The 26,226-nt window shown below is 56.9% G+C and overlaps 1 protein-coding gene across 1 annotated transcript; it reads left to right on the plus strand.

The window, feature by feature from the left end:
• Positions 1-6,194: 6,194 nt before the first annotated feature.
• On the plus strand, positions 6,195-18,598 carry GPR37L1 (G protein-coupled receptor 37 like 1). Its single transcript, XM_032791874.2, has 2 exons — positions 6,195-6,950; positions 17,273-18,598. Exons 1-2 carry the CDS (start codon positions 6,204-6,206, stop codon positions 18,086-18,088), a joined length of 1,563 nt encoding a protein of 520 aa, XP_032647765.1. The 5' UTR covers positions 6,195-6,203; the 3' UTR covers positions 18,089-18,598.
• The last annotated feature ends 7,628 nt before the right edge of the window (positions 18,599-26,226 follow it).

Genomic DNA, 26,226 nt, shown 5'->3' on the forward strand with positions numbered 1-26,226 from the left:
CGCTCAGCAAAGGAGGTCCCGGACATGCCCCACGGATGCAGGCTGTGGAAAGTCATGTGCTCATGTGACTGGACGGGGCAGGGCTCAGACCCTGGTGACTTTCCAGACAGAAACACCTGCTCGCTTTGATTTAACAAGCATGCAGCCACTGGTGGGAGATGGGGGCAGAGCACGCAGCCCATTGACACTGGCATGGGCAACCCACAGAAACAAACTGCCTCTTTTTTTTGGATCCCTTGGACTTGCAGCAGCTCGGCTTTGTCAGAGATTCAGGGTGTCACGCTAACTTTGTCTGATCCACTAGCTGCACTAGGCTGGAGTAGTGTCCAGAGAGCTCAGATGAGATCAGGGCCCCACTGCACTCACAGTAACAACCAGGCCCTGACCCAAGGAGCAGGCATGCCAAGTGAATGAGATATGGAGGGAGAACAGAAACAGAGATGACCCGGGATGTGCCTAAGTTCACCCAGAGTGTCAGGGGCAGAACTGGGGACAGACCCCTGGTGTCCTGAATAATTGGAGTCCCCATCTAATCCCCCATCTGTCAGGAATGAGGGTTTGCAGCTGCACCCGCCCCCTCTCCGGGCAGCCTATGAGCACAGCCAAGCCACAGCAGGGCCTCTTGATTGGCCAAGGAAGTGCGTGCATCTGTTTGCAGCTGGGACCATCTCTCCTGTGCCTGTCCTGCTCTTAGCCCCGCTCCAGTACTGCTCCCGCCTTGTTCCCAGCCTTGCTGCAGCCCTGCTTGGTTCCTGATTACAGCTCTGCCCCGCAGGCCGTTGTGACAAAGTGGGAATGTTCTTGCTTTGTTATTTGAATGCTGAGTGGGGAGTATTGACCTGGGAAGGTTACAGGGGAGTTGTGCTGGGACAGCCTGCACTGGGGAAGGGAAAATACCTGAGCATGTAACATGAGAACCCAGGAGCGGGGTTGGAGGCCAGAAAACACCTCTGCCTGGAAAACTGGACAAAGGACACAAAGGCTGAAGGGAGTTTCAGTTTGGAGCTGGCGGGAAATGGAGAGGGGCGACCCAACCAACAGGGCTGTGGCCTCCCTGGGGCCCCCAGATGGACATAACTAAAAGGGGTCCTGTTGTCTGTACCGGCAAGACCTGTTTTGGACTGTGTTCCTGTCGTCTAAATAAACCTTCTCTTCTACTGGCTGGCTGAGAGTCATGGTGAATTGCAGGAAGCCGGGGATGCAGGGCCTTGTCTCCCCCCACACTCTGTGACAACTGGTGGCAGCGCTGGGATCTACTGCACCTCGTGGATGGTGCTTCCTGCAGTAAGTGACTGGGAAGCAGTAAAACAAAGGGGGATTGAAGGGGCTAGGCGTGATAAAGAGTCAGCAAGGGACCGTTTCAGGGGGTGATTAAACCCTGGGAGTGTGTAATCAGCAAGAAGGACTTTTGCAGTACCAGAGTTCCCCGGGGGATTGCAGCAAGCTGTCCCAGGGGAGAAGGAATCTGCCACTCAACCCTGGCAGAGAGGTAGTGACCTTGAGAAGGGATCACACACTAGAGGTCTCCCTGAAAACTGTGAGAGCGGCGAGAACCCAAGCCTGTGAGTGGCCAGCAGGAAGATGTATGCCAAGCACCTTAAGAGCAACCTGGTCAAGCTGTGCAAGCAGAGGGGGCTGCGCAGTGGGAGGCTCACCAAAGACCAGCTCATTGCCCAGCTGGAGGAGGGAGATCTCTCGAGTGAACTGATCCCTGTCTCTGAGGGAAGCAGCCTGGCAGATGCAACGCAGATACCAGTGTCTGTCCCAGCTGGGAGTGGTCAGCTGGCAGCTGCGGGCTTCCCGAGACCCCTCCTTCCTATGCCTAGGAGAAGGATGGGGAGGAGCCCAGTGAATACCGAGGGCACCATGATGCCCCTGGCCAGCAGGGGATCGTCCTGGCGGAGCGCCCCATCGCTGGAGTGAAGGCGGCTGCAATTGGAGAAGGAATTAAGGCTGAAAGAGCTGGAGATGAGGCAGCAGGAACTGATGGAGGAGCAAGCAAAATGGAAAAAACAAAAACAGCATGAACTGAAGGAGAAAGAGAGACAGAGGCAGCATTAGCTGGAGCTGGCAAGGCTAAGGAGCAGCGAGCCCCTAGCTGCGGTGAGGGAGGGAGGGGCCAGGACTGCGTGGAGCTTTGATAAGTGCATCCTGGCCCAGCGTAAGGAGGAGGAGGACATGAATGACTTCCTGGAGGCCTTTGAGACAGCCTGTGAGCTGCACCAGGATGATCCTGCAAACAGGCTCCAGGTTCTCACCCCCTTACTGGACCCCAAAGCCGTGGCATTGTACCGTCAACTGAAAGGGGCAGAGAAAGGGGACTATGGGGCAGAGAAAGGGGCAGAGAAAGGGGACTATTCAAAAAGGCCCTGCTATGTGAGTTTGGGCTGACTCCTGAGATGTGCTGGGAAAGGTTCTGGAGCCATCGTAAAACCCCTGAGGTCTCATATCTGCAACTAGCCATCCACATGAAGGGATACGCCAGCAAGTGGGCAGACGGGGCCCAGACGAAGGAGAACCTGGTAAAACTGATCATACTAGAGCAACTGTATGAGTGGTGCCCATCTGACCTGTGGTTGTGGTTGAGGGACAAAAAGCCAGAGAATCCGTGACATGCAGGGCAGCTGGCCAATGAATTTGTGAAGAGCCGGTCGGGGGGGTGGCAGGGAGGAGTCCCAAAGGAACAGACCCACCATGATGCAGGAAGAGAGTGACCCTGGGACCTCCCATAGGGGAAACATGGAGAACCCCCTCCCAAGGGGAACATCCGATGTCAGGACCAACCAACCGGCTCAAGGGGATCAATGGGACATGGGCTGCTATTACTGTGGCCAGAGAGGCCACATACAGACCCAGTGCCCCAGGCTCAGGGACAGACTGAGCAGACTGAACCCACAGAGGTTTAACTGGGTAGAGACCCAGCCGAACGAGAGGCAATGTTCCCAGGCAAGTGGGACTGGCATCTTACCAACTGCTCAGGAGAGAGGAGGGCCCCAGGCCAACTCCTCTGCAGGGCTGGACGCTCCAGATACCAGGTTCTTCATTTACAGGGTGGGCATGGAGCTGTCCCTGCAGAGAAAGTGCCTTGTTGGAGATGGGAGAAAAGTCTATGAATACTGGGACATAGGCGCTGAGGTGATGCTGGCCCAGTCCGAGGTGGTAGCTCCAGATCAGGTGATGCCCAACACCTATCTGACCTTGACGGGGGTGGGTGGGACCCCATTCAAGGTGCCTGTGGGAAGGGTACACTTGAAATGGGGGGGGACAAAGAGAGCCCCAAGGAAGTGGGGATGCACCACCATTTGCCCACTGAGGTGTTAATGAGGGGGGACATGGAAAGCTGGCCAAGCAGCTCCCAGGGTGCCCTGGTTGTGACCCGTAGCCCAAGCCTGCAAGGGACACTGCGCTTTGACCTCAGGGAGGGTACCTTGCCCAAGGTGCAGGACCCTAACCTGGTGGGGAGGGACAGGGGCGACTCCAGGCACCAGCACGCCAAGCACATGCCTGGGGCAGCAAGCCATGGGGGGAGGGCGCTCAGCCGGTCACCACGAGGGTGGCAGGCAGGCTGCCTTTCGCAGCATGCCTGCGGAGGGTCTGCTGGTCCCGCAGCTTCGGTGGACCTCCTGTAGGTGTGCCGCCGAATCCGCAGGACCGGGGACCTCCCACAGGCAAGCTGCCGAAGGCAGCCTCCCTGCCGTGCTTGGGAAGGCAAAACACCTAGAGCCGCCCCTGGGGAGGGGACACCCGGGGACACAGCTCAAGGAGGCTGCGGCTTCAGACCCAGCCAGCGAGAAAGAGCAGGTCCCCATCCCTGCCCCAGCTGCTGAGTTCCAGGCCAAGGTACAGAAAGTTCTCTCCTTGCAGAAAATAAGGGACCTGGCCGACCTCAGTGCGGTACAGACCATGGGGAGAGGTTGCCGGAAAAGGTTTCTGTGGAAGAAGGAATTCCTGTACAGAGAATGGGCTTCATCATGGGAAATGAAGTCATGGGGAATCAGGAGGCAGCTGGTGGTACCCCAGAAGTATTGCCGCCAGCGGCTGGGTCAGGCCCATGACATCCCCCTCTCAGGGCACCAGGAAATCTGGCGTACCCAGCAGAGGCTGCTGCGGCACTTTTACTGGCCTGGGGTCTTTATTACTGTCCAACAGTCCTGCCAATCCTGGGTGAGGAAGGCACGGAACAAGGGGGAAAACGGCTTTAGGACCCTTGCCCAGCATAGAGGAGCCTTTCCAGAGGGTGACCAAGGTCAAAAGGGGGGCTCTTAACCAAGAGACCCCGACTCACAGCCCTCCAAACTGAAATGCTGGGAAAAGACCCCATCCTAGTTTGAACCCCAGGGGTATTGGGGTGAAAAAAGGGCACGGGCCACGTAAGCTTTCCCACATGCCAACTATGGGTGCCATCGAGCACACCCAACCTAAAGGGGGGCAGGAAACTCGAAGGGCCTGGTGTAATTCTCCTCCAGGAAGAGGAGGGATGCTGGGGCATCCATGGGAACATGGGTAGGTTCGAACTTCCCCCGGGGTAACTGCTGACGTGACCCTGTTCAGTTCAGTCTCAAAGGGGGGAGAGATGTGACGAAGTGGGAATGTTCTTGCTGTGTTATTTGAATGCTGAGTGGGGAGTATTGACCCGGGAAGATTGCAGGGGAGTTGTGCTGGGACGGCCTGCACTGGGGAAGGCGTTGGAGGCCAGGTAACACCTCTGCCCGGGAAACTGGACAAAGGACACAAAGGCTGAAGGGAGTTTCAGTTTAGAGCTGATGGGGAAATGAAGAGGGGCGACCCGACCAACGGGGCTGTGGCCTCCCTGGGGCCCCCAGGTGGACATTACTAAAGGGAGTTCTGTTGTCTGTATCGGCAAGACCTGTTTTGGACTGTGTTCCTGTCATCTAAATAAACCTTCTGTTTTACTGGCTGGCTGAGAGTCATGGTGGACCGCAGGAAGCCGGGTGTGCAGGGCCTTGTCTCTCCCACACTCCGTGACAGTCGTATCGCCCATGTCCCAGTTTGTGACACCATCTAGTGGACCACGCAGGTCTCCCTCCATCAGCTATCAGCTTTATTATTGAACATTTCTATTGTAGCAGCACCTAGATGCCAACCAGGTCAAGACCCTGTTGTGCCAGGTGCTGCACAGACCTGTGCTGACAGTCCTGGCTCCCAAGAGCTGACAGCATAAAAGGCAGACAAACAGCAAGGGGAGGTGCCACCGTGTGGGCAGGCAGGAGCAGGGCTGGGGCCAGGTAGCAGCATGCGCATAAACAAAAACAACCCTCCCAAAACAAACCGCTGCACACACAGTTCTCCCCCTGGGAAGACGATGAGAGAGACCCAACCAGCCAGGAGTCACGTCACTGAATGCGCTGTCTGGAATGGCTCAGATACCCGGGGATGAGGGTCAGAGAAGAACCTGAAGACACTAGAAAAGAGCAGCGAGGTGGGATAGCGATAGGTGCGAGGGAAGGGGGGGGGGGTCAAGTCACATCTTAGCCTTGTCTCACGTCCGTGGGTGCTTGATGGGGTCTCGATATCCCTCATGAGCTACTCTGACATCCTGCTCTGCTTCACCTCTGACTAGAGGCACCATTCCCCAGGCACCTGCCAGCTGGCCCAACCCTTGGGACTAGGCCTTGGCCTTCTCCTTGATTTTTTAGGTTTCTCCCTTATTTCTCGCTACGTCACGCCCTTATAGGGACTGTAGCGTTAACTGCGTTTGGATCCCGAATGTGGTAATACCACAGGCGGCTGGATGCCAACTTGGCCCGCGATTCTGCATCTGTCTGGGCAACGGGCAGTGTTCTGGATGGATGGTGCACTCTAAATGGGCCTGGAGCAGCCGAGCTCCCTCCTGGTCCCCACAGCAACAACCCCTTGTGATCCCAGAGCCCCCCTCTCAGTGGTGCAGGTCGGGGTGTTGGTTGGTTGCTCTGGTGAGTTGCATTACGGCCACCAGAGGGCCTGGGGCTCTGGCAAGGGCCGGTTTGGCTGAGGGAAACTTATTATTCCGGCCAGAGCTCTGCAGAGAACCCAGAGCGGCGGTTGGAGCTGGGAGAGCAGCCTGCAGCCTCTCTGCCTTCTGGCTCACCCCACGACTCCTTCACTCCTCTTTCAAGTTGGGGAATTTTCCCTTTCTCTCCACAGCCCCAGAGTTGGGGTCACCTCTGCTTTGCAGGTGTGGTGGAACTGGTGCCGGGGGAGTGATGCCTTTGCCTTGGTCTCTAGTGCTTTCGCTGCTGGTGCTGCAGACCTCAGGGGCCATGGCAAAGCCAGGCACTGCCCCACTGATCTGGGGGAGGCGTGCACATCCTGGGCAGCAGCACAGGGACAGAGGAGGTGGTCTGGGGCTCGACCTACCAGCCGATGTTCTGTTGGGGTCACCTGGGAAGGTGTGGCACCCACAGGACGGTCACTGGGTCCAGCCAGCCTCAGAAGACAGGCTGACGAGGGAGAGGCTGCGCAGAGGGACCAAGGACGAGGACTCCAAGTCAGTCCAGCACTACATGCCGGGGATAAGGGTGGAGTTCCCCCGGCCCATCAACCCAACCAAGCCGTTGGTGCCATCCAGCACAGACCCTGCTGAGCACCAAGACGGGAGCCACACAGACCTCCAAGGCACAGACCCCCGTGGCAATCTCCCCATGGCGCCGGACAAGCATCTGCAGATCCAGAACCCCCTGTACCCAGTGACGGAGAACTCTTACAGCGCCTACGCCGTGATGTTCCTCTCCCTCATCGTCTTCGCCGTGGGCATCATCGGCAACCTGTCAGTCATGTGCATCGTCTGGCACAACTACTACCTGAAGAGTGCCTGGAACTCCATCCTGGCCAGCCTTGCTCTCTGGGACTTCCTCGTCCTCTTCTTCTGCCTCCCCGTGGTCATCTTCAATGAGATCACTAAGAAGAGGCTGCTGGGGGACATCTCCTGCCGCATCGTGCCCTTCATGGAGGTAAGAGGTCGGCGGGGGCTCCGGCAGATGGTGTATGCCCGTTCCTATGGTGCCATTCGCCCGATGCAGGGACCCAGCACAACCCCTCCAGGTGCCACTTCACCCCTCTGGGCTTGTGCTGGTGTATTTCCCCCATCTCGCCCAGCACTTTAAACCTCACCCGGAGCCCAGGCACCTGGGTTCAGCCAGCGAGCGTGAAATAGGCCCTGTGTGGAGCCGTCACAGCCCCAGTCCCCTTGTAGGGTGACCAGATGTCCTGATTTTATAGGGACAGTCCTGATATTCCGGATTTTGTTTTATATAGACACCTATTACCCTCCACCCTCAGTCCCGGTTTATCACACTGGCTGTCTGGTCACCCTACTACCTCGGGCTGTAGTCTGGGGCTCCCAGAGCCACACAGGGTGTGTAGGGTGAGAAAAGGGACTGTAAAATCCTCCCTCATTCCCACCCAAGGGCCTGCATTTGCTAAGGGACCAGAGACACAGCAGAGACCTGCTCGCTCTTGGGGTCCTAACAACCAGCACCTAAATAAGCGGCCTGATCCCCAGTGATGTGGGGCATTCACACCTGCCCTCTGGAAACCAGGTACCATTAGCAGGTGTGTTGTGAGCAAGACACGAGAAGTCATTCTTCTGCTCTACTCTGCGCTGGTTAGGCCTCAGCTGGAGTATTGTGTCCAGTTCTGGGCACCGCATTTCAAGGAAGATGTGGAGAAATTGGACAGGGTCCAGAGAAGAGCAAAAAGAATGATTAAAGGTCTTGAGAACATGACCTATGAAGGAAGGCTGAAAGAATTGGGTTTGTTTAGTTTGGAAAAGAGAAGACTGAGAGGGGACAGGATAGCAGTTTTCAGGTATCTAAAAGGGTGTCATCAGGAGGAGGGAGAAAACTTGTTCACCTTAGCCTCTAAGGATAGAACAAGAAGCAATGGGCTTAAACTGCAGCAAGGGAGGTGTAGGTTGGACATAAGGAAAAAGTTCCTAACTGTCAGAGTGGTTAAACACTGGAATAAACTACCTAGGGAGGCTGTGGAATCTCCATTTCTGGAGATATTTAAGAGTAGGTTAGATAAATGTCTTTCCGGGATGATCTAGATGGTATTTGGTCCTGCCGTGAGGGCAGGGGACTGGACTCAATGACCTCTCGAGGTCCCTTCCAGTCCTAGAATCTATGAATCTGGGCACTCAAAGTGAGGGGCCTGGCTCTCAGCATCCCAGCTGCAGTGTTGTAGCCAGTGGCTTGGACTGCTCCAGCCCTGCCCAGCTGTGGACAAGTTAACTCCCATTCTACCCTCTACCCGCCATGCTCGCAACCTGCTAGTGCCTGGTGCTGTGTCACCGACGGGGTGTACAGGTGAGATGGGACCCCAGCGGTTAGCCAGAGGGCAGGTGGAGTTGTCGCTCATGGAGGACAGGCAGAGCCAGGGGTGTGGGCCAGATCAGCACCTTGTGTTCAGAATAAACAGACACACAGAGGTGCTGTTTTCACAGTCACTTCTCTCCCTGTCAGCGCTAGCCCCATGCACAGGAAAACGTGCTGGACTGAAAGAGCTGGAACCAGCTTCCGCGCGGTCAGGAGAGCTTGATTGTGGGGTTGGGGGGTTGTGTCCTTGTTGAGGGAGACAGAAGCTAACACAGGGTCTGGTCACACTGCAGTCAGAGGCAGGAGTGCGGCACATAGATAGACCTGAGCTAGCATTGATCTAGCTGGAGAAATGACCAACAGCCAGGAAGCTGCAGCACCAGGGGCTGCAGCCAGGGGTGCACAGAGGTTCTGGAGGGACAGAGGCGAAATCTGAAACTGAGGCCCCCCAACCCTTCCAAAAAACTTATGACTGAGGAGGCGCCCAGGGTAGGGGGTTGCAGCCTCATGCTCATCCCACAGCTGCTCCCATCCTGTGAGGCTGGGCCCAGCTCCCTGCTCCAGATGTTACAACCTGGCATGAGGTGGGTGTGGGAGGAGGCCTCAGAACCACTCAGGTTTGTCCCAGTCCAGCCATCCCACCGTCACCACAGAGGGGCAGCTGGGTCAAACCTGAGTAGTGCTGTGACCCTGCACACTAGGTCACCATGCCACTTGTTAGAGGGCTTTTCCACCACCCTCCCACTTCCCTGCTTTTTGTCACGCAGACAGCACACAGCAAATGAGACCAGGAGTCTGAAGTGCAGACAATGCGATGTTTATTGGGGTTAATTTCCAGCAAGCATGAATCCAATTTCCCACCCACTTCCTGTTAGACAAAGTCCTGGCTGGGATGATTTAGTTGGGGATTGGTCCTGCTTTGAGCAGGGGGTTGGACTAGATGACCTCCTGAGGTCTCTTCCAACCATAATCTTCTATGATTCTATGACCCCAATTTATATACACCTCTACCCCGATATAACACGGTCCTCGGGAGCCAAAAAATCTTACCGCATTATAGGTGAAACCGTATTATATCGAATTTGCTTTGATCCGCCAGAGCATGCAGCCTCACCCCCCTGGAGCGCTGCTTTACTGCGTTATATCCGAATTCATGTTATATCGGGTCGCGTTATATAGGGTTAGAGGTGTGGTAATACTCTCAGCTATACCCTAACCAATAATTTTACTGAAATTTGACTCACTAATCCTAACGTAACATCATTCTCTAACCAATTATATCCCATTACCTTAATTAACTTACACCCAGCAAAATTGATTTTACAACAGACAGAAACAATTAGAGAACCAGACAGATTAACAATAGAAAAGTGGGGGCCATAAAGATAAAAGATACAGAAATGAGTGTTTCACAACCACAAGTATTGAGAAGTGGTTTCTTGCCAGGCAGGATGCTATCAAACTAAGTTTTCTTTAACCACCATGGGCACTACCAGGACAGGATTGTATTCCTAACAGCCCAATACCACCTCATTTCAATGTGACTAGTTTGGGATGTGAGGATGTGACCGTTCGCTTCCCAGTTTATGGCTGCCCCTGCTGCTTAGCCAAACACCTTAGCTAAGAACAAGGCCTCAGACTGTCCTAGGGAGAGAAGACCCATACCCAGGCAGACTGTGATTTTGATTCTTTGTTTTATACCCCTGTGACTAACAAAGTGATAAAAATACACAAGTTCTTAAAGTATAGGCCTTTACAGACAGGCCTGAATATCTATATTCTAACACCACTCGGCTTAGGCGCCCTCTCAAATAGGGAGCCCAGGGCAACCTGCCCCTTCGCCACCCCTCAGTGGCCCGGTACCAGCCCACCCTGGACCCTGGGAAATTATTCAGGCTGCAGCTGCCCTGCTGTCAGTACTCCAGCTAGCTACGTCACAGCTGTGTCTGCACATGCTGCCATCGCCTCGGCAATGCGGACCCCACAGCCTCAGGGTACATGGTCCTGGCAGGGCTGGGGGCTCGTGCCTCTGGCTAGTTCAAAGAATCAAGCTGAGCCGCCTCAGGGATGAAGTGGGGAGAGGGGCATTGTGAGAGGAGGTTACCCTGGAGAGGAAGCTCTCATCACAATGGAGAACTCATGCATGCACACCGAGGAAAACCCATCCCCAACTCAGCCTCTGCTTGCCCCTGCCAGCTGCACTGAGATCATGGGGGAGGGGGACTCTAAAGTGAGTCTGGGGGCCAGGAGCTTGAGTCTCCCCTCCCTCCCCTGATAGCATCGCTGGCCTCATGCTAGCATAGAGCTGGTGACAGTGAGACCAGAGAACTTGACTCCCTAGAGTCATGGGAGGGACCCCGCAGCCAGCCTGCATGTAGCTGTGCCTCTCTGCTGCCCATGGGGGATGAGATCCCCAGCTCATGTCATCGGCCAGAGCTCCATTGGAGTCAACGGGCCGGATCCCCCGCTGATGTGAGTCAGGCGTAGCTTCCCTGCTATCAGTGGAGCTCTGCTGCTGTGCATCAGCTGGAGATCTGTCTCTAGGAGTCAGTTTGGGACTGGCTGCAGGCTGCTGGATGTTCGTGGTGCTCCACCGTGGTCACTGCATGACAGGTTGGGAAGTTGGTCACATTCCCCAGAGCTCTATGAAGCTCTTGGCTGCGAAATCGACTGTTCTCAGCCTCACCGAAATGCAGCCTCCAGAAACCTCACGCACGTCCCTGTGCAGTAGAGTCCAGCACTTCGCTGCCATGGTGGCAGCACTACCTCGAAAGTAGAAGGGTTAGATTGGAGTCAGGAAATGTCTGCAACCATCAGTTTTCCCTTCCATCGAAAAACAGCCTGTTCCTGTTCAGCATCAGGATTTACCGAGAAGGCAAGAGAAGGCAGCTGGTAGGTAGCCACCTGATGGCCCCTCCTCTGGTCAGCTGGGCGAGGATATTAATGGTCGGATGTAGCATTGTCACGGACTCACAGATCGTGCCCACTCTTGGCCCTGTGCGGTCCGTGGGGGGTGCCCCTTTCAGTGAAACAGCCTTTCTCGGGGGTCCACTCTCTCTTGGGGTCAGGCCCCTCCACCTCCTGGAGCCACACCTCTCTGAGCCTTAGCACATCTGTCTCTGCCGTGAGCCCCCTCCGGGAGTCCACGCACTCTGGACCCCCTGGGCCTCTTCACCCCCGAAGGGGCTGATGCAACCCTGTTCTCTAGACTGGAGTGACTCTCAGCCAACATAAAACAGGAGGGTTTATTGAGAGTTGAACACAGCACAGGAAACTCTCAGGGCCTCAGGCCTGGACTCTCATCAATACAGGCCATCCCGTCTCCTGCATCCAGTGGCTCTGCCTGTCTTCCCCTCGCTCTCTCTGAGCCCCCCTGTTCTTCCCAAGCTGGGCCTTTGATATCTCCCGGTCCTCAAGGCCCTTATTCTCTGTCCATTGTGTTCTCTCAGGTAAACAGGTGTCGGTAATCTAGTGACGGCCTGGTCTTCCTTCCTCTCATGCTCTCTCTTGTTGGCTGGATCTCGGCTGGTTCAGAGTCACCAGGTCTCTTTTCTGCAGCCGTTTTGTCTCTCTTCGAATACCCGTTGTTTGTGTCTCCTAGTGTGGTCCCAGTTCCCCTTCTGGTCTCTCTGGTTAAATACAACTCCCTCTCTCTCATCTCTTTAAACCGATATACACAGGACATGAGTCCTCCCCTCATGTGGCATAGCAAACCTTGAAAACAGAATAACCTCCAAGAACCCACACATCTGTTAATGCATTCATCTCCCTCCGAGCTCCATCCTAGCTACCTGAGCCTCTGCTACTGCTGCATGTTGCCAATCCCTTAGACTGGACTGGACTTGGCAGGGCCTGGCATTCGGGGCTGCATCTGTACAGCCCCTCACACAGTGCGGTCCTGGGCCATGACCAGCGATGCTAAGCTGTAATGCGATATCATTAATAATGGCTAAGGAATCGGTACCGGGGCCAGAGCCAGGGGTGGGCTTTGTAGTTTCGGCCTAGTGCAATAATGCGCTGTGAGGCAATGGGGGAAATACCTGGAAGTGAACACGATCATAAATTCACAGGGTGAAAGACACCCTGTGCAGAGGCCAACACGATGCTCCCCCGGCGCTTGGGTGGGCCTGGGCGTTACGCTGGGCCGGATGCAGCCAGAGGGCAGCGGGGACATGGAGGAGGAATCCCGCCCCTGCAGAACGGTGCTCAGACTCCTAATGCTGTACGTCCCGTGCTGGGCATTATGCTGGGCCCGCTGCCATGGGAGGAATCCTGCCCCTGCAGAACGGTGCTCAGACTCCTAATACTGTGCGTCCCGTGCTGGGGGCTGGAGGCTGCTCCGGGAGGGCGGGGAGCCGCCCAGGTGGTGCGCCCAGCTGCAAGTGACGCAGTGGCTGCAGTCAGGCTGCTGTAACGGCTCATTCAGTGGAGGAGGTGACCGAGACAATGGGCCTCGGTGTTGGGTAGTGTCAGTCGGATGGGGGGCGTAGTATGCGCTCAGACCGGCGCTGCTGCATTTGTCACCACTTGCTCTCCCAGGGGGGGATCCAGGCAGGGCTCCAGGACTGTGCCCATGGGCCATGTCTTAACAACGTACTGTCCTCCACCCCCCGCCCGAGAGCAGGACTGGTCAGGTGGGGAAACGGCTCTCCATGTCACTCCTCCCCCGCCCCCGGCTGTATCTGGCCAAGTTTACTCGTTGGCCTCCAGATTGCTCCTGGGTCACCCTGGCACCTGCTAGAAGTTCAGAGGGGTGCAGGGCTCAGATCCTAGGGGAGAGGGAAGGGGGGCATAGCTCAGTCCCTGGCCTTTGCTGGTCCTTTCCGGGAGGGGGGTCACAGGGGGTGCGGTGGTGACCGGGTTTGGAAGCAAATGGCTCGGCAGTGTGCTAGGCTTAGTGAGGCAACTAGTGCGGGCTCAACTCTTCTGGAGATCAGCTCCTCCTCTAGCCTTCAGAAGCCCAGAGCCCAGGCACGTGCTGTGGCAGGTCACACGCTGTGAGGCTGGATCCTGGCTGCTGCATGTGCTGCCCTGTAGAGACTCTGGGTCCATCCACACTGCAGCCAGAGGAATGACTGCACCATGGGTAGGCATCCCCGAGCTAGCACCAATGACAATAGCTGTGAGGCTGTATGAGTCCGTCAGGACCCTGGGGCTGTACTCGGGTTATTGGCGCTAGCTAGCTCAAAGCCAGTTGGAGTGTGTCTACACGGTGCAGCCACCCTTGGATTGGAATGCTGAACGGCCACCTTCAACAGCTGCCTCCTGGCTTGAGGAAGGGTCAGGTCCTGGCAATGGGAAGGTAGGGCATGTTGGGGGTGCAGGCCAGGGCAGTGGAGCTTAGGGCTGGGATCCCACAGTCCCAGCAGCCAAGAACCCTTTCCTTTCCCTAGCGTAGCACTCCGTCGTCGGCTTTAGTAGGTCGAAGGCTTTGTCTGCAGAGGGAAATGGCCCCACTACGGCTACATTGGTTCAAAGTCAATGCAGCCCCTGGGGAAGGGCGCTTTTATTCCAGTTTAAGAATGTTCACATGGGGGGCTGCACTGATGTACCCCAATCCGGTTCCATACTGATTTAGCCCATCTGGGGCCATTCTTTCCTGTAGCTGAGTTCCAAGAGCCGGGCCGCATCCTTGGAGATTGGTCCAGTCCCTAAAGGTACATCGGCCCAGCTTGGGTAGACATCCAGGTGCACCAGCTCTGCTTAAGCTAGCACCTAAAACTAGAAGCATGCAACTCAGCCATCCATCCAAATGCAGTCCTGCCTGGGGACGTACCTGGCAGCCAGCATGAGCTACTGCAGTTGCATTGCTCGATGTAGCACAGGTCTGTCTTCCCACACTGGGTAGTGCCTTCCCAGCTGCTGAATAGAGGTGCCTTTAATTTCTCGGTGCCCCATAACTTATAACCGCCCACCCTTTCTCTTGTCCAGTTAGACCAGGGTGGCAGAACTGGGGAGAGAGGGGGGGGTTGCAGGCTGTGAGGGAGCACCCCCAAGTGGAAATATTGTGACCTGTGTTCTGCCCCCATGCCCGGAGTGACTGGAGCACATAGCATCAGGCCAGGCACCAGGAAGGAACTGGGGTGATGGGACCGGGCCTGGCAGCAGCTGTCCCCAGCAAGAGAGATACCCTGACCTTCCCTTCTGCATCACTGCCCCTGATGCTCCATCCCCCATTCAAAGTGAGGTCCCGCAGCGTCTGAGTTCAATTGCAAGCTCCCACTGTTTGTGTGTGTGCAGCGCCTGGCGCAACGGGGCCATGAGCTGGTGTGGACACCACTGGAATACCAACAGCAGCAGCTGAGGGACCCAGGCAGGGGTGGGGCCCAGGGGAAGCACTGGGATCATTGCAAAGGGATGCTGATGTAAGCAGGAGAGGAGGCAGGCAGAGGTGAGAGTGCTGGGCAGGAAGGGACAGCTGCAGAAGGAACATCCTTGTGTCTCTGCTGCTGATGCGACAGCCAGTGTAGGGGTGGTGAGCACTGTTGAGGCACAGCTTAGATGGGTGGTGTGGGCATGCTCGAGTGAGGGCTGAGTGCAGGATGGCACTGGGCAGCACCCTGTGATCCCGAGAAGGGCCTGCGCCAGGATCCCTAGGGGAGTAACTTTTTTAAAATGATAAAAGTTGTTTTTTTAAAAAAAGGGACCAATGTCAGATATTTGTTGAGCACTGAGAACTTCCCTTGCAAAGGTCAGTAAGGGCCATATGTGCTTGGCAGGGGGGGCCCCCGCTGCTGGGATACAGTGTCCAGTTCTGGTGTCCGCAGGATGTTGATGCAGAAGGATGTTGATAAATTGCAGAGGGCTCAGAGAAGAGCATGAGATGGATTAGAACACCTGCCCTATAGTGACAGACTCCAGGAGCTCCAGCTATTTAGCTTAACAAAGAGAAGGTTGAGGGGTGACTTGATCTGTCAGTACCTACATGGAGAACGAGGAGTTGATCATGGGCTCTTCAGCCTAGCAGCCAAAGGTCTAACACAGTCCAGTGGCTGGAAGTTGAAGCTAGACAAATGCAGACTGGAAATGAAGTTTGTAATTTTTTAACAGGGAGGATAATTAACCATTGAAACAAATTACCAAGGGCTGTGGTGGGTTCTCCCCTGGTGGGTTCTCCTCTGGCAAATTTTAAATCAAGACAGGATGTTTTTCTAAAAAATATGTTCTAGCTCCATGAGCAGGTAGCTTGGGGATAGGCTCTGGTTTTCCTGCGCCGTACAGGGGTCAGACTAGCTGCTCCCAATGGTCCCTCCTGGCCTTGGGGTCTAGGACTCTGGGGAACGGTGGAGCCCAGCGAGTGCGTGTCTGTGAACCACTGTGCGTGGACAGTGGCCATTTCTTTAGCATGAAGGCTGTGGGATTGGGGCTGCGAGCGAGGGGGCCGTGCTGGCACGGTGGCTGTGGAGTGGCTGTCGGTGTTTATTTTCACTCAAACCCTCCCAGAACTTGGCATCTTTTCCTATCAATTGTGCCCTCTTCCTTTGGCATAGGGTGATGTTTTTCCTGGGTTTCTCAATGCAGCGGAAATGCCCAGGGGCTGATTTTGGACAACAGCAGCTTCAGCTTGTTCAGCACATGGAAGAGCGGATAGCGAGGCCCGGAGCGGAGGACTGGTGGTCCGAAGGCATGCGGCCACTCGTGAGCCTGGCTCTCCCCCTTGTTTTCAGCTGCTGCGTTGCCTTAAATGAGCTTCCAACCCCTGGCCCGCTCTCGCTGGAGCTGTTCTGAGAGGGGAGCACAGGACAGGCATTCTAGTCAGGCGTAGCCTAGCGGGTGAAAAAGGAGGAGAGCCCTGGCCTGGAGGGATGAGCACAGGACTGGGGCTCAGATCCTCCTGGCTCTGCCACTGGACTCCCTGAGCAGCCTCAGGCAAGTCACTGAATCCCTCTGCCTTAGTTTACTCCCTGGGGGCAGCTTTAGCTCCCTCCCATGTGCTGGGAGGCCCCAGGTAGTATCCATGCAGTCGGCTGAAGCTGCAGTTACTTATGTCTCCGGCTGCAGCCACCTCTGTATTGCACAGTCACTCACAGGGATGTGGGTGCAAACTGGGTTTGTATCTGCACTTTCACCTCCCCTCAAGAGCCCTTGCTCCCACCCTCAGAGCTCTCCCCGCTGTGACAAAGTGGGAATGTTCTTGCTGTGTTATTTGAATGCTGAGTGGGGAGTATTGACCCGGGAAGGTTGCAGGGGAGTAGGGGAGTTGTGCTGGGACGGCCTGCACTGGGGAAGGGAGGATACCTGAGCATGTAACCTGAGAACCAAGGAGGGGTGTTGGAGGCCAGGTAACACCTCTGCCCAGGAAACTGGACAAAGGACACAAAGGCTGGGGGAGGATCTGGGGGGAGGCTGAGTGAGAGGCTGAAGGGAGTTTTCAGATTTGGAGCTGGCTGAAAAGAATAAGTTCCCCTTCCCCCCCGACCAACAGGGCTGTGGCTTTCCTGGGGTCCCCATATGGACCTAACTAAAGAGGGTCCTGTTGTCTGTATTGGCAAGACCTGTCTTGGACTGTGTTCCTGTCGCCTAAATAAACCTTCTGCCTTACTGGCTGACTGAGAGTCATGGTGAATTGCAGGAAGCTGGGGGTGCAGGGCCTTGTGTCCCCCCACACTCTGTGACACCCACCACTGCAGAAGAAGCAGGAAGTGGTGTTATTGGCCCCTTAACAAACACATGCATAGTTGGGGACTGCTGTGATGTGTGGTTGTTAATTCCTTGGTGGCTGCTTTAGAAATGCAGTGATTTGGAATCTGGGAAATGGTCAAAGTTTGGCCAGTGGGTCAGATTTAGGGCACAAGTCCTGGGAACCCCCTTAAACTCTGGCTGAGCGGTGTTCTCACTGGCCAGCAAACTTCCATCTCACCAGCTGTAAAAGCCTGATGTGTCTCTGACCAATGCAACCCTGTTTCCTTGTAGTGCCACACAGTGACCTCAGCCTGTCTCTTTTTCCATGTCCCCAGGTGTCTTCCTTAGGTGTCACCACCTTCAGCCTTTGTGCCCTGGGCATCGACAGGTTCCACGCAGCGACCAGCCCTCAGCTCAAGATGTTGCCCATAGAGCAGTGCCAGTCCATCATTGCCAAGCTGGCCGTCATCTGGGTGGGCTCCATGACTCTCTCTGTGCCGGAGATTCTCCTCTGGCAGCTGACGCAGGACACGTCGCCCGTCTCTGGTGTGGTGACCGAGTACTGTACCATGAAGCCTTCCCTGGAGTTGCCAGAGTCCATCTACTCCCTGATCCTCACCTACCAAAATGCCAGGATGTGGTGGTATTTTGGCTGCTACTTCTGCCTGCCCATCCTCTTCACCGTGAGCTGCCAGCTGGTGACCCGAAAGATTAGCAGTGCTGAGAAGAAGGTGGAGTGCCGGGGGTCCAAGCACAGCCAGTGTGAGAGACAGCTCAACTGTACCGTCATAGGCCTGACAGTCATCTATGGCCTGTGTACCATCCCTGAGAACATCTGCAACATCGTGGTGGCCTACCTGTCCCCGGACATGTCCAAGCAAACCTTGGACCTGCTCAATCTCATCAACCAGTTTTTCTTGTTCTTCAAGTGCTCCGTCACCCCCGTACTGCTCCTCTGCCTCTGCAAGCCGCTGGGGCAGGCCTTCATGGACTGCTGCTGCTGCTGCTGTGAGGAGTGTAGCCAAGACGCAGTCTCCAGCGAGGGCAGCAGCTCAGACAGCAAGCTGAAGACGGAGATGTCCTCCTCCATCTTCTTCGACAAGCCCAGGGAGTCGCCTCCCCAAATCATGGCCCTGGGCACGCCTTGCTAAGCTCCACCAGCTCCGAGGGAAGCAGTAGAGATTGTTTCTTTGGCGTCTCCCAAGACCAAATGTTGTTACTTTAGTCTCAGCGTCTGCACATGAGATGGAGTGGGGCATCTTCATGCCTGCCATGGGCTTGTTTGATACCCAGCAAGGACGTTAGTGCTGTCGCCAGCTGATGTGGCTTCTTAGGCAGCTCTCCTGGCTTTGCTGGAGAGTCACCAAGGCCACGGGCATCTTCCAGTTGCGGTTCCCTGGCATGGCTCTGAGGAGTTGCTGGTCTGGGTAGGGGATGTCTTGGAAAGGTCCCATCTGCAGCACTTCAAGGACTGAGAGTTGCCATAGCGTCTCCTAGAGGATGTAGCAACTAGTAACCTGTCTGATGTATCCTGGGTTCTCACCATCCTTCTCCCCACCCCCAGCCCATCCTCCAAACTGGGAGGCTGCTGCAGTGAAGAGACTCCTGTAGGATCTCAGCTCTCCCCTTGTACAAGTACCCTGTCCTCAATAAAGCACTAACTAGACAGAACGAAGCGTCTCCAGCCAGGCAGGTTCTTCGATGCAGTATCACAGGGCAGCAGGCTGGGTTCTCTGAGCTGCCCATCAGGTATCAAATGGCCTGTGGCTGCCAGCCCAGCTGTTTCGGACTTAGATCAGTGTCCTCCGACTCTGTGCTTCCCTCCATTCCAGGTGTGGGGAGGTGGCGGCCCATCCTGGGGGGCTGGACGCTAGAAAGGGCTGGACATGTAGATCAGTATCATCACCCCGTGTAACGAGACAATCCAACTGAGTCTGCTGGGCCGGTTGCTGGGGCCCAGTGGAGCTGTACACAGGCAGGCAGGGGACAGGTAGCGAAGTCGCCTGTCTGCTCCCACGTTCCTGGAACTGCTCTAAGTTATGCTGGCAGGAATTAGCCCCTAGGAATCGTTCTCCCCATGGTGAATGGCTGGAGTGCAAGGTGCTGCTTCTCCCTAGGCCTTCACCTCGACCCATCCCTGACACCAGAAGAGTAAGTGGTGCCATGCTAGCTGTATCCCAGGCTGTCTCTGTGCCAGTGGGAGATGCCCCTGTAGCTGATGCACTGCATTGGTAGCATTACTTTCTGGCTGTGGGGCACAACCCCAGTGGCACAAAGCAGCCAGAAGGGGCGCAAGGCTCAGGCTCCCACCTTAGCAGAAACCATATAGTCTGGGACATTTAGCTCTGGGCTGAGCGCCAGCTCACCCTGAGTCCTAATCCCAGCTCTCAGGTGAGTTCCCTACCCCTCTGAAGAACAAGGACAAGAGCTGGCCTTAGTGGTGGGGCTGCTGGAGTAGATCCCCAGAGCGGCACAGAGTTAGTGCATACGCCCATTGAGCTTAGGTCAAAGCGCAGCCCCTAGCCCAGCGCCTCCTCTGCAGCTGCTGGCTGGCTGGAGTCCTGGATAGCCCTGGTCTTACACAGAAGGCTGCTGCCAGTGGGGGTGGGGAGGCGAATAGGGCACAAGCTCAGGGTCTCAGCCCATCGGGGAGCCTGGCACCGCTCCCTCCTCGGCACTGACACAGAGATCCCGCTTCTCCTGGCTGTGGCCTTCACATGGCACCTGGGCCTTCTGTGAAGCAGAAAGGAGCCAACAGCAGCCGGGGCCCAGCACATGTGCCCACAAAGCAGGCATTCTGTGCACCCAGCAGCCAGAGGGGGCGGGAAGCAAACCCAGCTCTGGGTCCACCAGCTCCCTGGCAGCTTAGAACCACCAATGTGCAAAGAAACTCCTGTGAATATCCCTAAATGGGCAAGAATCCATCCCTGTGCCCAGGCAGGGGGGAGAACTCTGACCCTGAAAGTCATTCTTTGCTTGCATCCCCCTCATGCCCATGCTCTCTGAGCCCGCTGGCCAGGCCCAGGCAAGCCCCCTCCATGCACACCAGCAAGGCAATGCCCCCAGGTTACTAGTGACTCCCAGCTCAGACCCGAGCGGCATCACACAGGGCACAGGGCCACAGTTCCCTCGCCCCTGGTTCTGAACCCCTACAGCACCACCCTCTGCAGGATGGGGCTCCCGGGGCGGGGCTCCCAGGTTTGCATTACTGGCTTCCGAGGCGAGGAGAGTTTTGTTCTCTTGCCCTACACTGGCAGGAAAGCTGGGTCAGCCGCACAGAGAACCAGCCTAAAACCTCACCCCCCCCACTCAGCCTGAGCTCAGGCACTGGGAGAGCTGCTGCGCCAGTGTCATGCTGCCCAGCTCCCTGGTTTCCAGCAGGACAGATATGGCCACTCTGAGTGAGGCTGTTCTCTTGGCATGTCTGAACCAGGGTGTGTGAGAAATCAGCCCATCTTGGTAGACGTCCAGTCCAGAGCAGGTGGAGGGTTGGCATGATGGAGCCCGAGGTCTTGCAGCTTACCCAGCGCTTTGAGATCTCAGGCCGAGAACGCTCCAAGTGCAGAGGGCTCATTACCCGACTGCTACCCCAGTGTTTTACAGCCATCACCCCAGAGCCTGCGGTATCTCCAGCACTGGCTTCAGGATGGGCCAGCACTGTGATGCTTGTGCCAGTCACTGGTAGCACTAGCCGCTTTGCCAAAGCAGCTCGGGGAACACCCCCTCCCCAGATCCCTGCTTTCACTCTGTCCCAGGATACTGTTGTGTGAGAGGCTGTCACTGATCACACCCTTCAGCGGCCAGGAAAGCCTGCCAGGGTCAGAGAAATCACAGCTCAGGTGGCGTGAATGAGAGACCGACGGGCTAGAAAACTGGCCTCTGTTGCCACATGGCAGATCTGCATCCACTCCAGGCGATGGAGGCCGTGGTCCGGTGACCTGCTTGATCTCTACACAGCAGCAGAGCAAGCAGCAAGCGAATGGGCCCAGCTGGTCTGTCCTGGTGGCTCAGCTGCACTGGCTGGGGATGCAGGGCTGTAGCCTGGGCCTCGCCGACAGGCTCCGCTTTGGGATTGCTGCCCACCCCCACCTCAGCCTCCTGGCCCCGGTTGCTTAGGGATGTTAAAGCTCCTTGTTCTTGCGCTCCGGCACCCCGCCCGCCCCCCCCAGCCCGGTGAAATGCCACAGGGCGAGGGAGGTGGTTGCTAAGCGCCAGGAGCTCAGCGAGGGCTTTGTCCAGGGAATGACACCCACCGGTTTCCTTGAGCCTGTTGCCATGGAGACAAAAGTCCCGGTCTTTGTTTAGGGAGCATGAAGACTGTCCCCCCACCCCCCCACTCAGTAAACGCGCCAGGTCCTGCTGGCAGCCGTGCATGCCTGCTAGCTCCCAAGGACACCAGCGCTCGCTGGCAGGCTGGGTCGCTCGCTTCTTTGGCTGTACAGGCGTGGGGCAGCCCTGACATTCAAGGGGCCATCGATCAACTCAGCAAACCCTAATCGGCCCAAGTGCGTGTGTGTGGCGGGGAGATGATGGAGGTTTCAGGCCCTGGCCTCCACAACCAGCACCAGCTCAGGGCAGTAAAACGTGACTCTAGTGGAAGCAGAGACGGCCAGGGAAATGGGGGGGCCATGCGGGTGTGATGAGCACAGAGTAAATACCTACATGGATAGAGTAGGGGGGCAAAGGAAGCATCCACATGCAGAGCCAAGCTGCAGCTGCCTGATTGTATCTGCCATGGGAGTTGCTAGACAAGTATCCCAGCCCTTGCATGGCGTGTGGGGGGAAGTGATGGAAACCTGGGGGGGACCCTCTTCCACAGCCCCCTCACTCCCTTCCAAGCGCTGCCCTGCCCTGGTGTTGTGCTGGAGGAGTAAATCCCACAGGGCTGGTGCATGGGAGCGATAGTGCAGGAGTGAAGCCGCTGGACCGGACAGCCCTTCCCACATGCTAGGGGGAGGGGCTCCCCAGCTGGCTGGGGGCTGCTAATGACTCGCATGCAGGATGAGAGCTGCGGGGCAGGGGGAGCTGCCTTCCTGTGGCTCATTCTGTGCTGGTTTGTCCTGAGCTGGGGCCAGGGGGAACAATGCAGGGCTTGTTTGGAAGCTTGGCTGGCTGGCTAAGAAAAGCAAGCCGGGGAGGGGCAGCCGGAGGCCAGGATGGCTCCCAGTGTGCAAACAGGGTTGAAAGTAGCTTGTGGGGCCCCCGGCACAGAGGGGCACCTGCCCCAGCCCACCAATGGCTCCAGGGGTAGGATGGAGAACATAAAGTGGCCAAAGCCAGCATGGCAGGAGAGGGGAGACAGACTCCTTTGTACAGCAGTAATGAGCTGGCAGGGGACCCTGCCCCTGAGCAAGGGGCCCCTCCTCTGCAGACAGGACAGGATCTCTGGCCCTGGCTTTGCCTGTCGCTAGGAGGGGGCTGGAGCATTGCACTCAGCTGCGAGGGGATCTCAGGTCCACCCCACCCCAGGGCAGTCAGGGGGTCACCTCTACTGGGGGGGGAGGGGGGTCTCATGCCCCACATCCCCACCTTGCTCCACCAGCCGCTCAGGCCCGTCTCTACTCAACAAGCTCGCTTTCTGCCATAGCAGGAACCTGTAGAACTCCACCCCCCTCCATCCCCTGCCAAAAACAACCCCCTCCCACACATTAGCAGCAAGGGGAGATTCCTTCTTCTGGTCACCAGGTAGGATGGGGCATGTTTGCCTTTGGGGGGCTTCTGTCAGCAAACCATCCAGCTCTTTCATTGCTGGCAGCCAGCCCAGTGCCCTGGCCATGAGCCACATGTGAGTGGGGGGCACAAGGCTGCACCAGGCCCTGGCCAAGTGGAAGGAGGCAAATGCTGTGGAGTGGAGCCTGTGGCAGAAACATTTCCAGCCCAGCAGGCTGGGGCTATGCTGGCTCCGCACCCTCATAGCTCAGGGCAGCTCCTACTGTGGTGATTTGCCCCCCAGGCCAACACCTGCTGCTGAAATTCCAGATGTGCAACAGGGCAGGGGCAGGATGCCCTGCTGTCATGCAGAGAGTCAGGTACACAAGAGCATGGGTTGGCACTGGGCATGCACAGAGAGAGGAGCACACTGCACCTTTCAACTGTGGGAAAAGCTTCCCCTAGTGCTGGCTGGGGCTGGAGTGCTGCACTCAGCATCCCCCGAGACTTGCTGGAGTGGCTGGGAGTGCTCTGCTCCTCCCTGCGCCCTGGGAGGTACCTTCACTGCACTGATGGGCACTGGGCACCTCGCCAACACTTACTCAGAGCCTCTGAAACGGGCCCAGAAAGAGCAGCAACCCAGGGAAAGGAGCACGGGGGGCGGGGGGGGGGCACACACAGCCCAGAGCTGGTTGGCTGGCAGCAAGGCTGCTTTTAAAGATGCAAATCCCGCTCCCACCGCTAGGGGCCAGGCCCGGCCTGTAGGGCTTACCCCCAACAGACAGGCAGGACACACAGTGCAAAGCAAGTGCTGGGCCCTCACAAGTCTGCAAAGAGCAAGGAGTTGTCCTGTGTGCTGGAGGGCAAGCAGAGCAGGGGGAGGGAGCTGGAGGTAGAGGTGTTTCACTCACCACAGCCCAGACCCGTAGCAGGGCACAGCTCACTGTCAACAAAGCTAGAAAAGGGAGCTGCCGTAAGCTGAGGGCTTTGTGTCACTGCCCCAGAAGCAGCCAGCTAAAGCTTCTGCCCAGCTAAATGCCCTTTCCCAGGCACAAAAGCAAAGTTTGTGCCTGCACCATCGACAGCCACCGTCACAGGCTGAGCATCATGCAGTGAGAACAGGGGAGCCTGAGGAGGAGGAGCAGCAGCAGCAGCGTTGGGGGAGCGCTGCCACCCTCCAACGCCACCTTGAGGGCCAAGGACATGAGGCACTGGGAGATGTCACTTCCCCCCCACCTTCTCTGTCATCTCTACCCCAGCAGGAAGAGCTGACACTGCTGCACAATTGATGCTTCAGCTGCTAATGTCGTTATGGCCCTGAAGGGGTTAAGTCTAGTGAGGTATATAGGGGGGAAAGGGGGACTGCTCAGAATGACACCCCCCAGCTGTGAAAGCCCCAGCTGCTCTCGCCCTCAGGCAATAATCAGGGGCTCTCTTGGGCAAGGCAGTGAGTTGGCCCTGGCAGCTGGACCATGTGCTGAGACCACTGCCAGGCTGGGGAGATGAGGAGAGGAAATGAGACCACAGCAAACACCCCCGCAACACAAAACTGTTAATTTATTATGATTAGGAGGCCAAAAAAAAATGGTACAGTTACAAGAATCATTTCCCACCAGAGAAGGTCAATATGAGCCAAAAAACTCTCTCCTAAAAAAGGAATAATGACACCACTTTACAATTCATTAAATAAACCATGGAAATGGCTCCTTGTGCAATTCTGCGAAAACGAGGAGAGAGGAGAACAAAGCAGGCTGGACCCCCTACCCAGGGCCGGCTCTGTGCAGATGGGGGTCTGGGGAGGGAGCCCAGGACTCTCAGCTGCCCCTGAGCTGACACACTGGACAGGGTGGGACGTGGCTGCGCCTGGGTTACAGGTAGCTGCCCTCAGGCAGAAAGAGGCAGGCTGGGACACAGCAGCAGGCTCATAGCCCTTCCTAGGATCCCATCACTTCACCCCCAGTCTGCTCTGGGCCATCTCCAGTGCAAGGAGAGCAGGCTCCAGCACAAGCCAGAAGTCACATGGGCTGAAGCAAACTGGGGCTCCTTTCCCCTCCTTCCAGGCCTGGCTGACACTTCTCCTCCCTGCCATGGCCAGAGAGGAGACCTGCTTGGAGCCTGGGCTGCAGAGGGCAAGGAATTCCACCGTGACATCACACACAGCCCATCAGCCCTGCTGTTCCACAGACAGGCCTTTCCTCTGGCCCCTGCGTACTGGGAAAGAGGCCAACACCCCCTCAACATGCCCCTATGCAGGCACTCCCGGCTGTGCCCCCTCTGGGGCTGGGACAGAGGTGGGGGCAGCAGTCTGACACAGCCGGCCAGCTTGGAGAGCCCCTCTGCAGGGCACAATTCCACCCTGGGCCCACGGAGATGGATGAGGCTGGAAGGGGTTTTCCCATCTCTGGCTCCCCAGAGCCTGAGCCCCTGATCTCCTGGGTATGAGGCAAGCACATGAACTGGGACAGACACCCCGGTTCTGGGCTGCAGCAGGAGGGGAACCCTGCTCCCAGACTCTGAAGCTTGGGGGCGGGGGGGTCTTCCCTAGAGCTTTGTCCTTGGCTTCAGTTCTACAGCAATTGCAACAGCGATGACCTCTCCCCTAAGCAAAGGGGGGCCCGGCTCCACAGCAGAGCCAATGGCACAGGTCACAAGAGAGCAGGTGAGTGAGTGTGTGCTGCACACCACCCCGCTGCACAGGCCTAGGCAGGACCTGGGTCAGCAGGTGCCACAGCTCCCTCCACAGCTCCGGGCACAGAGAGCATTTCCCAGGCGCTGGTCGCTGGCCCGCAGGTACCAGCTCACCCTCATGCCGCACAGCTCGTCCCACCCAGAGAGCTTCTAAGGAGCTGGAGAACCCCCAAAACAACCTGGGGGAATGGCAGAGTGCCCCCACCTTCCTCCACAGCCAGGGGAGCAGGCAGGAGTGAGTCACTTGTGGAGACTTTGGGGCCTGAGTTGCAGAAAGGGGAGAGGAGAGGGAGGGAGGGAGTTGCCCCTGCCCCTCCCAGCCAGTGCCCAATCCCTGCCTGAGCATGCGACCGCAAGGCCGAGTGCCTGAGGAAAGGGCAGAGGTCTAGGGGCAGGAGGGGTGGCTCTGCAGACAGGCACAGCACTGACTCCCCACAGCCTGGTCAAGACTGCTGGCCTCTAACACCCCCATTGCCCTGCCCCCAGGACAATGTCCACATACAGGACGGAGAGCAGGGGTGGGCATGGGGCAGCGGGAGCTCCAGAGGCTGGGGGGGGAGGAGGAGGGGGAACCAGACCTAGAGAAGATACCAGAGGGGCCCAAGGGCCTCAGGGTTGGAGGGATGCCCCCATGGGAGTCTGCGTTCAGTATGGAAAGGCCGAGCCAAGCCGCTCTGCTCCCACACCACCCTCCCAATACTGCCTTGGAGGCTCAACCACCTCCAGCACTTGTACAAGTCACAGGGCCCAGTTTAGTAACAGCGTCATTGCTTAAATTAAAATATATATATACATATATATATACTGTATACACATTGACCACAACAGAACAGTGCCAAAACGAGAGGGGGAGAGAGACAGAGGAGTCCGACAGCTTCTTTACAATAAAAACAGGAGCTCCGTCTCAGCAGGAGCAGAGCCTGGGGTCCCCTAAAAATACCCATCTAGAGAG

Source organism: Chelonoidis abingdonii, chromosome 4 (genome assembly GCF_003597395.2).
Source record: "Chelonoidis abingdonii isolate Lonesome George chromosome 4, CheloAbing_2.0, whole genome shotgun sequence".
In the NCBI taxonomy this organism is placed as follows: Eukaryota; Metazoa; Chordata; order Testudines; family Testudinidae; genus Chelonoidis; species Chelonoidis abingdonii.

Coding starts and splice junctions, on each gene's coding strand:
- GPR37L1 (XM_032791874.2), top strand. CDS start 6,204: ATGCCTTTGCCTTGGTCTCTAGTGCTTTCGCTGCTGGTGCTGCAGACC. Junction 6,951..17,272: donor GCATCGTGCCCTTCATGGAG/GTAAGAGGTCGG, acceptor CCATGTCCCCAG/GTGTCTTCCTTAGGTGTCAC.